We start from the raw sequence: 16,432 nt of genomic DNA, 5'->3' as shown, positions 1-16,432 counted from the left end.
TAACAAGTGTAGCCACAAAAACACCTGCTCCATAGAACGTATCCCTTTATTTGAGGAGGGGAAGGTTAGCAGTTGGGGCCCCCCCACAACTCTGAGCCCCCCCACCTGTAGTTACATCCCTGGGTAACACTGAGAAGCAGTAAGACTGATTCAGTCAATGAGATTGAATCTGCTGGAATAACAGGCGTGTGTATGGCTAGATAGCTCTACCTCTCATTATTCCCCTGTCATTCTGCAGCTGCATCCTCCAGATCTGATTGGCTGATGTGAGGCAGCAGTGCTACATGTCAGCATTGGGAGAAGTGAGATTGGTTGTGTTGTATTATGGAATGTGTGCATTGATATCTGTGTTTCCGGCGCAGGATATGGAGACTTCCTGGAACGAGTACTTGCGGCTAGAGAGCGACGTCTTCCGACTGAGACAAATGTTACAGGAACAAATGGCCCGATCGCCCTCATCTCAGGTAACGTCCAATCCAAATTGCCTGTCATGGTGATACGCAGTGTGCCGTCCTTGTACCAGAATTTGCTCATTTCGGCTCAGCACCATTGGCGCCGCCATAGGCCGTCGTCGTCCAACATCTCGGAGGGCTAGTGGCCAGTTCAGAAAACTGCCAGCAACACTAGAGGAAGCAAATCTGAGTGAGGACAGGTACTGCAACGCACTCTGCATACAGGAGTCGCTGCACACATACCCCCGATATATCCCCTGCAGATAGGCCGACTGTGAGAGGTGATCTTTGCTTTATGTGCGATTTCTGTGTCCTCTGATACTATAAAGTGCAGATGAGTTCACTGCATGGGCCTTTTTTATCTCTAAATAAAATTAACAAGAATATTGTAAAATTACACTTTTCTTGTATTACTATATAGGCCATTCACCTTTGCATTTTTTTTTTTTTTTATTCAAGTTTTTATTAAGAAGTAAAAGCTTGATACATATTAACTTGCACTGATTAATATACAGTGTACAGAATGTAACAACAGTGTCCAATATAAAGAAATACAAACTTAAGTTACAACATTACCAATACAAGGAAACCCCAGGGTATCCCTCTTAACATGAGCAGCAGATTAAAGTGAATCTGGAGTGGTGGTGGGGATTACCAAGCTCCCCAATCTTTCAACCATTCCTCTGAGGGAAGCCCTGGAATGTTACAATTATCAGATAACTTCTTAAGGACTTTTTTGTTTATTTATAAAGAGAATACCTAAAGGAGGTAAGAGAGATAGAGAGAAAATGAAGAAAGTAAAGAAAAAGAGTAGGAAAAAAGAGAGCAGATCGAGTGTCTGGATTATGCTTTTTAGTTATGAGACTATGGAGACCATACAGGTCTAGGGTGCATATACCCCTAGTTCTCATCTAACTGAACCCTGCTCAATTCACAAACAGAGGAGATCTCTCCCAAATCTTATTTAATCTGTGTATAGTGTCCGACAGTTGAGCAGTAAGGTATTCTAGTTTATAGACATAGGCCACTCTATTCAGATACTCCTGCTTAGGACAGGAGGTCTTTTTCCAATATAAAGCAATCAGACATCTAGCGGCTGTTAAATAGTGATTCACTAATCTCTGGGTATGCGCCCTGATTTTAGGAATTGGTTTGCCCAGAACGCATATCCAGGGATCCCTCGGAATCTCTAAGTCTATCTGGGAGTGTATAGTATCAATAATCATTGCCCAATAATTCTGGATTTTTGGACACTCCCAGAATAAGTGGAACATTGAGCCATTTTGACCACATCCCCGCCAACATAATGGAGATACATTAGGATAACATTTGTGCAACCTTTCCGGGGTTCTGTACCATAACATTAATATCTTGTAAATGTTCTCTTTAGTAGTAACACATAACGAGGTTTTGGCAATATTACACCAAATTTTTTCCCATTGCTGGATTGTGGTGTTTGTATTACATACCAAGTCCCAGTATCTCATGTAATTCAGATTAAAGTCCGACTGATCCTTCTTTGGGCTGTTGATCCACGTGTACAGATGTGATATGATTCCTTTAGATGTGGGGCCCATCTCCCATATTCTTTCTAAATCAGTCTTAGCAGGGAAAGTCAATGTTGGAGAGAGTGAATATAAAAAACTTCGAATCTGTAGATATTGCAGAAAATGTGAGTTTGACAGGTTTAAACGTTTCTTCGGAACTTCAAATGAGTACAAACGTTTGGTGAAAGGATCCAATATGTCCTCAATCCTTAGAACTTGACTGAGTTTCCATTGGGTAAAGGAAAGATCTGAAATTCCTGGCAGGAATTGTGGATTACCAAACACTGGTTGAAGTCTTGTGTCTTTAGTAAATAAGGTCAATGATCTGTGTAGATGTCTCCAGAGTTTTAAGTTAACAGTGATTGAGGTGAGTATTTTAGTATCGGGAGGTGCTATTCTGTCTATGGACACTAAAGCTGAGCTAGGGTGCCAGGGTAAAAATTGCTTGAATTCTATTTTTGCCCACGGGGCGTGGGGGATCCTAGAGCCCCACGCTATCATCTGCCTAAGCTGACAAGCTATATAATAGTTATAGACATTTGGAACCGACAGACCCCCGAATTGCCTTTGGAGCATAAGAGTACTTCTAGCTATTCTTGGAGGTCTGTGGTTCCAGATGAAATAAAAGAGCTTCTTTTGCAGGGGATCAAAGAAAGAGCGTGGAAGCCATAGAGGCATAACGGACATTAGGTATACCAACTTTGGCAGGGAATTCATCTTAAATGAGGTCATACGACCTATCCAGGAGATTGGGTATGTATCCCATTTCATGAGATCCCTGGTAATTCTCTGGATTGTCGGTGTGATATTCAGCCGTGCCGCCTCCTTAGTGTTTCTAGGTATAAGAACCCCTAGATATTTTAGGTCGTTTGATTGGATTCTGTAGGTAAATTTGTCTCTCATAATAGAACTCTCCACAGAAGATAGGAAAAAAGGTAAAATTTCTGATTTTGAATTATTAATTTTATAATTAGAGTAGCTGCCAAATTCTTTTAATTCCTTCTGCAATACAGGCAGAGAAAGCATGGGTCTAGACAACCTTTGCATTTTTTGATGGAATATTATACACTAGTAATAATACTTACAATTGATTAGATTGAGGATAATCACTCTCCAGCACGTTGTTTCTATATCAAAGTCTATATTGTTAGTTATACTATGAGGAACTGTGCAGGCTTCAGTTAAGCTAGCCATATACTTACCGATTGCCACCTGATATGGTAAAAAGATTGATCCCTCTCCGAACACAATGTATTGAAACTTGATCAAATAGCAGCACTGTACTGTTTGATGCCGTGCAACGCTACGTTCTATCGATCGGCTTGTGATTGAATCTGCTGGGAGCTGAACAGGCAAACTGATGTGTATGGCCACTTTTAGTACTGTTTTATCAATGTTATCATGTTGTGATTTAGGACCGGACCCAGCTGCAGAAGGACCTGTGGAGGATCGAAGACGTCACTGCTGGTCTGAGCTCCAATAAACTAAACTATAAAGTGCTTGTTGAATCCTTTAAGAATCCAGGTACAGTTGTCTGTCTCATGTATGTTTGTTGGCTTCTCTCCGCTGTAAACAGAAACATCAGTTCATGTTTGTTTCTCTCCTTCAGAAAGCTGTGATGATTTGTATCATGGAACTTATAGAAGGGGATGCAGATGTGTGGGAAATAGGTGGGACTTCATTGTAATAGTATTACCCAGGGCCTGGCAGAGGCTAGAGAGGCGCCAGCCTCTGGGCGCAGAGCCGAGAAGGTTGGGTGCAGCACAGAATCCCCTGCCACAACTTCTACTTCTGTGCAGCCTGTGCCCCCCCAACTCATCTTCAGCCTCCATGGCAGAATGGGCATAGCAATCACCCCTGTGACTCCTGACATTGCAGGGGGGCCCTCCACCTCCGTATCCCCAAGTGCAAATGAACACTCTCTGCTGCCATTCGCAGCCTCCAATTTCCATTGGGTTTGGGGACAAAAGGGGCCCCATGCTATCATTTTTGCAGTCTAGTTACATCCCTGCATGGCAGAGTTGCGAGTGGAGCATTTATCTCATTATGCTGCCAAAGGGGTCCTAGAGAGGGGCTGCTGCACACAGCTGAAGAGAGATCTGGTGCTGAGAGGGGAGTAATTGCTCCATAATGCTCCGCTCACAACTAGGCATGGGCGGCTGCCTAATACTGGGATTGCTATACTGGGGGCTACCTAATAGGGAGAGCACATCTGGCTACCTATATTGGGGGCACATCTGCTCCCTACACTGGGGCGTGCACAATTCAGTGGGGGGAGCACACTTTGGAATCTCTGCCTCTAGTGTTACAGAAGCTTCCCCTGACCCTGGGTTATGAGAGAGGTTTTGCAGTGGGTGTGACTTGAAAGGAACCCCTCATAGGATAACATAGACCCTATGTCTCCTGTGTGTTGGCGATTCAAGTTCATGCACTGAAAATTGGCATACATGCTTAAAAAGCTGACATATTTAAGTGATCTGGAATGGATAGATGTAGGTGGAGCTGAGGAAATTTAGTAGATATAGAGTGTCCCATCTGTCCAGGAACAGGAAGTGATGTCATTATGTAGACTAGCCTATTATAATTAGGAAAAGTTATTTGCAGTCAGGCTAGTTCAAGTCGACAGAAATGTACATTACCTTTGCTTTCATAGTGAAATTAAAAAGTTGTGTTGCAAACAGAATTGTGTTTCATTTGTGTGTATGCTATGTGTTACATTTCGCAGAAAGGAAAACCGTGCCTTTGGTGACTTCCACATTCGTGCCTTCAGGAAGTACAGCGTTTACATCCGTTCGCAGTAAGTCCATCTCCCCGCTGGACCCGCCCAATCTGATGAAGCAGACGCTGGAGGTGGGGCTGTACGCTCAGCCGTACAGCCAGAGCAGATCGCAGTCTCAGCCACAGCTATTGCTGAAACCAGATGTGCACATTCAGTCCCCAACCCGAGCACCAACACCTCCAAGGCTGGTGAGTAGCGTATAAGGCAGGTTCCAGTAAGAACTTTAATATAAAGTGCCATATAGTGCCCCCTGGTATTTTTGATATAAAGTTTCCAGCACATTCCCACTGCTTTATTGCTCTTGCCTGTGGCAAGTTGGGAACATCTCTCTGCCCCCTCCCAATAGGACAGGAAAAACTTCAGAGGCATTTTTATACTTCACTTCCTGTGTGGTATGGAAGGTGTGGTTATACTGTATGTGACTTTTGTATTCTATTTCCTGTCCCATCAGACAGGTTATGGGGTAATGTGACATTGTACTTTCTGCCACATGCTTGTCCCACAATGTAGTTGTAGTTGCACAGAAACTCTTATGCTTTGTTAGGCAGATTTCACTACATGGTTTCATTATCCTCTTCTCTCTGTTCCACAAGAAGTTATAATTACATAGTCTTTATATTTGACTTCCTGTCCCACTGGGCTTGGGTTAAATAAGACTTCCTGTGATTAGGTAGGTGTGGCTACAAGAGGTAGGCTACGTTAGGTAGGTGTGGCTACAAGAGCTAGGCTACATTAGGTAGATGTGGCTACAAGAGGTAGGTTACTGTAGGTAGGTACGGCTACACGAGGTAGGCTACATTAGGTAGGTGTGGCTACAAGAGGTAGGCTACGTTAGGTAGATGTGGCTACAAGAGGTAGGTTACTGTAGGTAGGTACGGCTACACAAAGTAGGCTACATTAGGTAGGTGTGGCTACAAGAGGTAGGCTACATTAAGTAGGTGCGGCTACAAGAACTTTATATTCTACTTTGGTTACATGGCACTTTTGTGTTCAGCTCCCTGTAAGAAATTAAATACAATCTTATCAACAGGAGAGGAAATTCTTACCTCTCCAGTAGAATTTAAACCATTGTAAATGGAAATAGATTTTATTCAAGCACAAAGTCAGGCAATGCGTTTTATGGGTCCCTTACCTGCTTCCTCAGGTCAATTCAAAAACAAGTGCCTAAAATACAAATGTAAGCTTTCTTAATAACTCACATATCGGTATAACCGTCATGACGGTTTCATGAAATAATTTCCTTGCAATTTAAATAACTCTATCCATTTCAATGTCCTCTTTCCTTAAAGAGACTCTGTAACTAACCCATCCCCCTCCCTCTGGGGGATACTTACCTCGGGAGGGGGAAGCCTCAGGGTCCCAATGAGGCTTCCCTGACCTCTGAAGCTTGTCTGAAGCCAGCGCTAGCTACCTCAAATCCTCCCCCGACAAGCTTGACAAAACGGTGATTTATTTACCTCTCCGCGATCCTGCGCAGGCGTACTAGCGGCTCTCCGTTCAGGTAATGCCAAAATAGCCAAACCCGATCGTATTGGAGCGGATACGATCGTGTTTGGCTATTTCCGCCTTACCCGAATGAAGAGCCGCTAGTGCACCTGTGCAGGATCGCGGAGAGGTAAATATTTACCTCGCCGCATTTCAGGGGGGCCCGGGACTCTAACGGAGGGACGGGGGAAGGCTCGTTAGGATCCAGAGGCTTCCCCCTCCCGAGATAACTAGTAAAGGATGACACGGCACTCAGAAGCTGTAATAGCAAACCAGCTGTATTGGAGCAGACGATACACTACGTTTCGGGCGGGGCCCTTCTTCAAGTGTACACCTGAAGAAGGGCCCCGCCCGAAACATGTAGTGTATTGTCTGCTCCAATACAGTTTGTGATACCCATAGGTGGGACTTTTTGAATCATTTCCCCTCCCAAGATAAGTATCCCCCAGAGGGTTTTTTTTTAATATACACATTCATTTTAATACTAGCTGATGCATAATCAGGTTTCCAAGTTGGGTAAATATCGAGAAGGGATAGAATCTGCTCAGTGTGTCAAGACATTGTACAGAATAACTTAACGATCCTGGAACTCGGGTGATAACAGCAATTCAATATTATACTTAAAGAGTGTGATGGAAACAAAATGGAAAAACTGCAAGCAAGGGTAATGTATTGGATTTCTATGTGATATGAGTTATCTAAACTGTCATGACAGTTCTGTGAGTTTTGAGAAAGCATAACTTTGTATTTTGAGAACATGTTTTTCAGTTGACCTGGGGGAGCGGGAAAGGACCTCTGTATCCCATTGCCTTGTTTTGTGCTTGAATAAAATCTATTTCCAGTTACACTGGTTTCAATTCTGGTGAGGTAGGAATTGCCTCTCCTGCTGATATATACGTTTTTAGGTAATTGTGCATACCGAACACCCCCACCCTTGTTGTTATTTAGTAGCCTAGACCTCCATAGGTGGTGGTAGCTTTATAGTTTTTTTTAAACTCTAAAGATCCTGAGGAGAGCGACCATCCAGTTCCTGCACACGGACCTGAAAAACTGAGCGGGGACAATTAATTTTCCACATGCCTTTAATAAGGTGGTTGCAAGGCTTTGCAAGCCACCGTTGCAAGGATAAAATACTACTTCTACTATTCCTACACTGCAAGACGATATTGCACCATTGGGCTCCTGGTCTTTTTTCTTATTCTCAGATGACCCTTGGTTCTAGAAGCCACAGGAATCACCCTCACGTACCCTGTAAGGTATGCATAGTTAAATAGGGACTTAATACACTGCTCAACAAAATAAAGGGAACATTTAAACACATCCAAGTCAATCACAATGTGAAATCAAACTGTCCACTTAGGTAGCAACACTGATTTCACATGCTGTTGTGAAAATGGAATAGACAGGTGGAAATTATAGGCAAATTAGCAAGACATTCCCAATAAAGGAGTGGTTCTGCAGGTGGTGACCACAGACCACTTATCAGTTTTTATGCTTTCTGGCTGATGTTTTGGTCACTTTTGAATGCTGGCGGTGCTTTCACTCTAGTGGTAGCATGAGACAGTCTACAACCCACGTAAGTAGCTCAGGTAGTACAGCTCATCCAGAATTGGCGGATCAAAGTGAACTGTGGCAAGGTGGTTTGCTGTGTCTGCAGTGTAGTGTCCAGAGCATGGAGGCACTACCAGGAGACAGGCCAGTACATCAGGAGACGTGGAAGAGGCCATAGGAGGGCAACAACCCAGCAGTAGGACCGTTACCTTAGCCATTGTGCAAGGAGGAACAGGAGGAGTACTGCCAGAGCCCTGCAAAATGACCTCCAGAAGGCCACAATTGTGTGTCTGCTCAAACGGTCAGAAACAGGCTCCATGACTGTGGTATGAGGGCCTGACTTTCACAGGTGGGGGATGTGCTTACAGCCCAACACCATGCAGAACATATGGCATTTGCCAGAGAACACTTGATTGGCAAATTCACCACTGGTGCCCTGAGCTCTTAACCCCCCTGGCGGTATAAAAAAATCCACCAGGAGGCAGCGCAGCAGTTTTTTTTATTTTTATATCATGTAGCAAGCCCAGCGGCATCCCCCCGCCCGCTTCGATCGCCTTCGGTGATCTTTGATCAAAGAACGGGATTTCCTGGAGGCGACGTCGGGACATCATTGGGAGTCCCGAACCACCCCTCAGCGCTGCCTGGCACTGATTGGCCAGGCAGCGCACGGGGTCGGGGGGGGGGGGGGCGCACGGCGCGACGGATAGCGGCGATCGAGCGCGGGGCGCCGACGATCGGTGTGCTGACGCAGCTAGCAAAGTGCTAGCTGCGTTCAGCAAAAAAAAAAATTAAACAAAAAAACCTCCTGCGCGGCTTACCCCGTTACTACGTTCAGGGTTACCGCCAAGGAGGTTAACAGATGAAAGCAGGTTCACACTGAGCACATGTGACAGAAAATAGTCTGGAGACGCTGTGGAGAACGTTCTGTTGCCTGCAACATCCTCCAGCATTACAGGTTTGGCAGTGGGTCAGAAATGGTGTGGCATTTCTTTGGGGGCCGCACAGCCCTCCATGTGCTTGCCAGAGGTAGCCTGACTGCCATTATGTATCAAGATGACATCCTCAGACCCCTTGTGGGACCATATCCTGGTGGGGTTGGCGCTGGGTTCCTCCTAATGCAAGACAATGCTAGACGTCATGTGGCTGGAGTGTGTCAGCAGTTCCTGCAAGACGAAGGCATTGATGCTATGGATTGTGGCCCGTCCTTTCCCCAGACCTGAATCCAATTGATCACATCTGGGACATCATGTCTGGCTCCATCCACCAACACCACATTGCACCACAGACCGTCCATGAGTTGGTGTATGCTTTAGTCCAGGTCTGGGAGAAGATCCCTCAGGAGACCATCCTCCACCTCATCAGGAGCATGCCCAGGCATTGTAGTGAGGTCATACAGGTATGCGGAGGCCTCACATACTACTGAGTCTCATTTTGACTTGTTTTATGGACAGTACATCAAAGTTTGATCAACCTGTAGTGTTTTATTCCACTTCAATTTTGAGCGTGACTCCAAATCCAGACCTCCATGGGTCCATAAATTTAATTTCCATTGATAATTTTTGTGTGATTTCTTTGTCAGCACATTCAACTATGTAAAGCACTAAGTATTGAATATGGATATTTCATTTATTCAGATCTAGGATGTCTTATTTTTGTGTTCCCTTTATTTTTTTGAGCAGTGTGTATTACTTCCTTTCCCAGTAGGCAGGTGTGTTGGTGTGGACTTTCTATTTTACTTCCTGTCTCATTATGTACGAGGAGGTGCGGTTTCTTGGGGACTTGCTTCTTGTCCCAACAATTAGCTCAGAAACCCACTAGGAGTGATTTTCTGAGCGCTTTGTGATTTGAAAACTCTTGCTAATGTAATGCTACCGGTGTGATCCCACTTGAGCGATGTGATTTTATATAAATCCCCCATAGCATTGCATTAGCAAGTGCTTTTCAAATCACTAGCGATTAGAAATCGCTCGTAGTGGGTTTCTGGCCTTAGTCATGGTTACATGGGGCTTTTATATAGGAGAAAGTCGAAAAATAACAATAGCATGCAAAAGTTAATTTATGTCCGTAATTCTAACCCAGACTGAGAGACCATTTAAAGGCTCAGGTGTTTTGGATTAATTAGCTGATTAGAGTCTAATGCTGGGAATTAACGGTTCGTTTCTGTTGTGCATTTCTGCTCTCGATCGTTTTTTGCCGTTTGATTCAGCTCTCGATTCTCGTATCTTCCGCTCGTTTTTCTTATCTTTTTCCATTCGCATCTATCAGAAAACGAGCGGCCAAAGAATCGAAAGTGAGAACGGACATGTCGGAAATTATCTATCGAACCATCTTATCAGCTAAAAATCGAACCCAGCATGACACGTTGAGCCTAGACTATTCAACCTTTTCACAATGTTCTAACCTTGAGATTTTTATTTTGGGGTGTTCATAAGCTGTAAGCCATAATCATCAAAATGATAACAAAGGCTTGAAATATCTCGCTTTGCCTGTAAATTTCATATATTAGGGCTGGTGCACACCAAGAGCGCTTCTGAGGGCTTTCCAAAACACTAGGCTAATGTTTTTGAACGGGATGGAACACACCAAGGCGGTGCAATCCCCCCCCCCTCAACGCGGGTCCTGTAGCATTTCTGAGGCAATTCAGCCTCAATGTTAAAGTGAACCAGAGGCAAAGCACCCTCATGTATTTTACCATATAGATCAGTGGAAACATTAGAGAAAACACCTACCTTGCTTTCTTTTTCATTCTGCACTGCACAGCCTGCTTGTTATCAGACCTGATAAAATCCCCAACTGAGCATTCAGTCTGGCTTTGCTATAATGACTCAGCTATAATGATTCCTGAGCAGAGCCGGCAGGGGGCAGGTTTGGACTTGAAAAGACACGAGAGAACACAGACTGAGCTATAAATATTCCTGAGCAAAGCCAGACTGAATGCTCAGTCGGGGATTTTATCAGGGCAGATTAGAAGCAAGCTGTGCAGTGCAGAATGAAACAGAGAGCAGGGTAGGTGTTTTCTCTAATGTTCCCACTGATATATATGGTAAAATACATGAGGGTGCTTCTTCTCTGGTTCACTTTAAGTATAGGAAAGTGGAAAATTGCTCTGAAAAGTGCTAGAACAGAGTGATTTTTCCAAGTGTTTTTTTTTTTAACAAAACCTGTACACTTGTAGCTCTACTGCACCTAAAAAACAAATTGCTACACAAATATACTCCAAAAATCGCTAGATATAAATAGAAATTCGCTAGGCAAATGCCTAAAATCGCTTAGAAAAATCACTTCTAAAAGTGCTGAGTGTTTGCAATTACGCTAGCTCTTTTAGGTGTGCAGCGGCCCTTAGTTTAATTCTTTAAGTTGAATTACTGACATAAATGAACTTTTGCACAATATTCTAATTTTTCGACCTTCACCTGTATTCTTCCTCCTGTTTCAGTATGTAGGTGTGATAACATGTATATATTCTACTTCCTGTTTCTTCAGGTAGGTGTGGTCACAAAGGGGCATTTGCTTCCTGTGCCATAGGGAAAGCATGAACCACATGTCCCTGTGTGACCACACTAGTTTATGATGGTCCTGAGGAAAGGTGAACTAGGGAATGAATGACTAGTAAGTTTAATGTGATCTGTCATATTTCTGCCTATAGGAAGAGACCGTCCCACCTCGCCCCCCTCTGCCGGATCTGTACAGTCCAGATTCAGACCTTCCTCCAAATATCCCACCTCCTCCAGCATTACCCCCGCCTCCCAGAGAGTCCTCCGTCATCCGGCACACCTCAGTGCGGGGCCTGAAGCGACAGTCTGACGAGAGGAAGAGGGATCGGGAGATGGGACAAGGCGTCAATGGAGACTACAGGGTACAGATGGCGATTGTGTCAGATGCCTCTGCCATTTTCTTCCACTATGCTCTTCCTCCCTTGTATTCTACAAATTATATTATAATTACAATTCCTCTGTTGTCTTAAATGACATATCTACTTATCCTTAAGTATTGAATTGTTATAAAAACTGAATAGTCAGGCTATTCTTTTGGTGATTTCCCTGGTCATTCCTAGGTCTCTGTATCCTCCCATCTGAAAAACAAAACACAACAAAAACCAGTATGATTCTTCCATCCACCAGAGGGTGCAACAAGATGTTTACAGGCAAAATTACTTATCATTCATAGTAATCCAGAGAAATGTCTACACCTTGCCCTCTGGTGACCAGAAGATAGATTTGTTTTTTGGGGGAAGGGAGGGGTTGTGTACCACCACCACCGTTCAGAGTCAGCAGCTCTGCAGTATCTTTATGCCAATAAGGTGGAAGCAGTGGGGTTTTCAATACATCAGTATGACTCATATTGCTCTGTAACCATGCAAAAACTTTTCAGACAGGTCTTTTTTTTTTTTACTTTTTTTTTTGGTGTGGGGGGGGGGGGGGGGGGGGGGGCATTATTGTGTTATTTCTCGTATGAACCACTTTCTGTTCTAATTTGTTTACAGGTAGAAATGCGGACGTATGTCAGCGATCCAGAGCTGGCCAATCTCTGCAATGACTCCGCCTCCCCACCTTCTGGCTTTCTGGGGTCTGATCCAGGCTACCAGACGTTGCCCACTAGAGGTAAGAGGAGGCACAGCAGCCCTGTAAACTCCAGGGCAGCAAAGTAATTCTTATTCTGAACTTTTTTTTTTTAAGAAAAGAGTTGGGACCCTCTGTTAGGGTTGTATTTCCGTCTGTGAGCACTGAAGAAATTCTCTTATTTGTGTGGGCGTTACAGTCAGGGAGTAGAATTTCTCTAATAGAGACACAGACAGAAGTACCATGTATCACTGTGGATAGGTCCACTTTAAATTTTGACTGCAGCATGTACAGCTACCTGTTCTCCCCTTGGCTTGTATCCTCTAGTGTTCCCAGCAGCTTTCTGAACTGGTGGTCACTAGAGCTTCAGGCTCACTGCGGTCACATGACAGGGAGCCTGGAGCGCTAGAGGCAGTGCCAAGGCTTTCCTGCTGCTGGAGAAGAGTGTTCCCCAGTCTGGCAGGCTCAGCAGGATATGCACCGTGTGCAGCAGGGAGCTTTTATAGCTACATGTCCGGGCAGCTGGATCTACTTTTGTCTCTGCGCTGATGTAATCCCATCATGTCTTCTCTTTTCTGATCACATATGACGTGATCGGGATCCAGGAGACCATGTCATCGTTACAGTGCCACTCACTGATGGAAGAGTCACTTCCATCACCCCTCTTCCACCACCAGGTGGCACTGTATCGCTAACATGGTCTGGATCCTGAAAAGGTAACTATAACTGCTCCCTGTCACCTGCTTGTTTGGCTGCCTAGTGCATAATGTTCCAACATTGCATAGCAACTTTCAAACTAAAAATTTAGTTTGAAGCTGCAAATGAGTTAAAGCGGACCCAAACCAAAAATGTTTTTAATTCAAAATATTTAGTTGCACCACTCTGACACATACAAAGATAAATAAACACTCCTTCAAGCCTATGAGCATTTCAGTGCATGTTTTCACCCTTCTCTTTGCATAACTAGGGTTATACAGGTGGCAGCCATTAGCAATTCCTCCTGTGCTGGACACCTCCTACTCCACCAGTTTGCAGGATTCTGTCCCGGCGATATGAAAGGAAGGGAGGGGTTCCTCCAATAAATGTAAAATATTTTATATTTGTCATCATGCAGCTGAAAAAAGGCTGCTATTTATTATTCTAATTTAGAAAATAGATTTTATTTCTGAAATCTTGTATTTTTAGTTTGGGTCCACTTTAATGGGAATAATTTAGTTGTTTTGGGGCAGGAGCAACTGTGACTGATTGGAAGGAGTGTGTTTAATATGCACATAAAAACAGATCATTTGTTTAACAGATAAATGGTGGTGTAGCGGTTAGCGCTCTCGCCTTGCACCGCTGGGTCCCTGGTTCGAATCCCAGGCAGTTCAACATCTGCAAGGAGCTTGTATGTTCTCCCCATTTCAGCGTGGGTTTCTTCCGGCACTCCAGTTTCCTCCCACATCCCAAAAGCATACATATAAGTTAATTGGCTTCCCCTAAATTGGCCCTAGACTACGATACATACACTACACGATAGACATATGACTATGGTAGGGATTAGATTGTGAGCCCCTCTGAGGGACAGTTAGTGACAATATACACTGTACTGCACCGCGGAAGATGTCGTGATAATTACAATAATAATAGATAATTAAGTGGAATAATGCCAACAAAAGAGTCCAGGGTCGGTTAGCCCACCAATTTGTAAATTCCGAAGTGTTTTATTCTTCACATCACAAGTCAACACACAGATTGACAATTGTTTTGGGGCCACGGAGGGTCCCCTTCATCAGAAAGTGCAGACTATAGTTACAAATTGGGTGTGGCTTGACACCCAGGTTATGCACCCAACTTTGACGTTTAGAAAAGTGTACCACTCCTGACCTACCACTTTGTTTGCCAGCAAGAGGGGAATTACCCATAAAACTAGCGGTGAACCCGGAGCTATAAACTCATTGGGTGAAGCTCGTCTCACATCTGTGCAATTTGTTTTCCAGGTCTATCTGGGTCCACATCCCGGCTACCTCAGTCCTCCTCGGTGACCTCCTACGTCACCCTGCGGAGGGGCACCGGGCCAGACATCTCTAAGGTAAGTCCGCTCCCTCAGCCATGCATTACCTTGTCTTTGTGTTCTGTCTCTTTTGCTCTGACACTTGGGGTCGGTTTCTCCATAATACAGGACAGACCAAAAAGTGCCTTCGAGCGCCTTTACTCCGGCGACAACCAAAGAGCTAAAATCAGTGCAGAGGAGCAGCTCCAGCGCATGAAGCGGCATCAGAAAGCTCTGGTCCGTGAACGCAAGAGAACGCTGAGCCAAGGAGAGAAGCAAGCCGCCAGCAGCCGCCCCGCCTCCCGGCCCCTGTCTGCGGACCTCAGCTCAGTATGTTAGCGCCGGAGGCGGAGCTTCCTCTGACTTTTGCTCTGTAGCCTCTGATAGTGAGCACCTTATCGGCAGTGTGCATGGTAGACTCATCGCTTGGGAAATGTAGCTGCTGCTCGGACTGACACAGTGTAACTGGGTAGAATTTATATGACGGATAGATATTTTTTCTAAGAAAAAGCAAAACTAACTGTTTCCATGACATTCTCATCGCAGCTTCTAGATTGTTAACAAGCACAAATCGGCGAGGCCAGTTTGCACGTTTCTGGGCAACTAACATAATAGTGAGAGGTTACTTTTAGTTCATGTACGGCTTCAGCACAACAGGGATAGACTTTGGTGTGTGTGATGCCTCGGATGGCCTGCAGGGGTCACCAAGGTAATGATGTACACAATGACGGCATATTCCGCTCCAGTGTAGGGTGCTATAGACATATATATGCAGTGACTTCTTCCTGTGTACCCCAACTTTGCTGTCCCTCCATTTTTGTTAAATGCCATTTTTTTCTGCTAACATTCCGCCAGCTGCTCCGCCTCATCCGTCCCCATTTTGCGCTTCTTCTTCTTTGTGCTCATGGAAAGTAATTAATTTAGTTGGCAGAAGTCGCTAACAGCCATACTCATTGTTACCAGGCTTCATTGTAGCTTCTGCACATTAATGACATCACTGCGCTATCCATCCAGTAACTTCCATCTGATCGCCCATCCCTCATTACCGCTGTCAGGGCAGACACAGTATGATATGCAGGATAGGGCTCAGGACTGCCACAGTCCAGCTCTTTCCTGATTGAGGCTGTCAGGGCAAACACAATAAAATAAGCAGGGGAGGGCTCAAGACCAGCACAGACCAGCCCCTGCTTTGAGGGCAGACACCTCCTATTATATGGGGAAGAACGTGGGGTCTGCACAGTCCTACTTAGCCCTTCTGATTGCTGTCAGTGCAGAGCAGATGAATCATAATATGCAAAGTGAGACTCAGGATCTGCATAGTCTAGCTCATTGTCCTATTAATGCTTTCAGGGCAGGTGCAGCATAATATGGAGGGAGGGCTCAAGATCTGCACAGTCCAGCCAATCCTCTGGTAATGCTGACGGGCAGATGCAGCTTTGGAATCGGGGGAGGGCTTAGGATGTGGGCAGTGTATTCAGACATTTTCTTAGAATTGGGACAATGTTTTAGGAGGTGAGTTCAGGATCTGGACAGAATATTTAGGTGTGAGCTCATGATCTAGATGATATATTCAGAAATGGGTTTAGGATATAGGCAGGAAATTCAGAGTGTTGGCTCAGGAACTGAACCGTACACTCAGCTTCTCAATAGCATATTCAGGGGTGGGCCTTAGAATGTGAGCAGTATACTCAAAACTGAACTCAGGATCTGGGGAGCATTTTGAGAAGGGGGCTCAGGTTCTGTTTAGAATATTCAGGGGGCAGGCTCAGGATCTGAGCAGCATTATCAGAGCTGGGCAGAGTATTTAGGCCCTGGCTCAGTCTGGGTAGTATATTCAGAGAAGGGCTCAGTATCTGGGCAGCATATTCAGGGGTGGGCTCAGGATCTGGGCAGCATATTCAGGGGTGGGCTCAGGATCTGTGCAATATATGCAAAGTCTGGCATAAATTCTGGGCGAAGAATATGCAGGGGAGGGCCTAGAATGTGGGCTGTCTAATCAGGGGCAGGTTTAGGATACAAGCAGCCCA

The 16,432-nt window shown here is 44.8% G+C and overlaps 1 protein-coding gene across 9 annotated transcripts in view; it reads left to right on the top strand.

Annotated features, from left to right (window-relative positions):
* Positions 1-16,432, top strand: part of PLEKHA7 (pleckstrin homology domain containing A7) — a 353,339-nt gene that overhangs the window by 319,401 nt on the left and 17,506 nt on the right. For 6 of the 9 annotated variants that reach the window (XM_068261463.1, XM_068261462.1, XM_068261467.1 and 3 more), the window contains 8 exons: positions 363-464; positions 3,415-3,523; positions 4,725-4,966; positions 7,469-7,519; positions 11,461-11,670; positions 12,298-12,415; positions 14,353-14,444; positions 14,535-14,735. In XM_068261463.1, coding sequence (XP_068117564.1) covers positions 363-464; positions 3,415-3,523; positions 4,725-4,966; positions 7,469-7,519; positions 11,461-11,670; positions 12,298-12,415; positions 14,353-14,444; positions 14,535-14,735 — 1,125 coding nt within the window. The remainder of the gene's footprint in view (positions 1-362; positions 465-3,414; positions 3,524-4,724; positions 4,967-7,468; positions 7,520-11,460; positions 11,671-12,297; positions 12,416-14,352; positions 14,445-14,534; positions 14,736-16,432) is intronic. The other 3 variants (XM_068261471.1, XM_068261468.1, XM_068261464.1) reach the window with 1 other exon arrangement.

This window comes from Hyperolius riggenbachi, chromosome 11, assembly GCF_040937935.1.
Source record: "Hyperolius riggenbachi isolate aHypRig1 chromosome 11, aHypRig1.pri, whole genome shotgun sequence".
NCBI lineage: Eukaryota > Metazoa > Chordata > Amphibia > Anura > Hyperoliidae > Hyperolius > Hyperolius riggenbachi.
The sequence above is the reverse complement of the archived record's forward strand: the minus strand, read 5'-3'. Positions and strand labels throughout refer to the sequence as shown.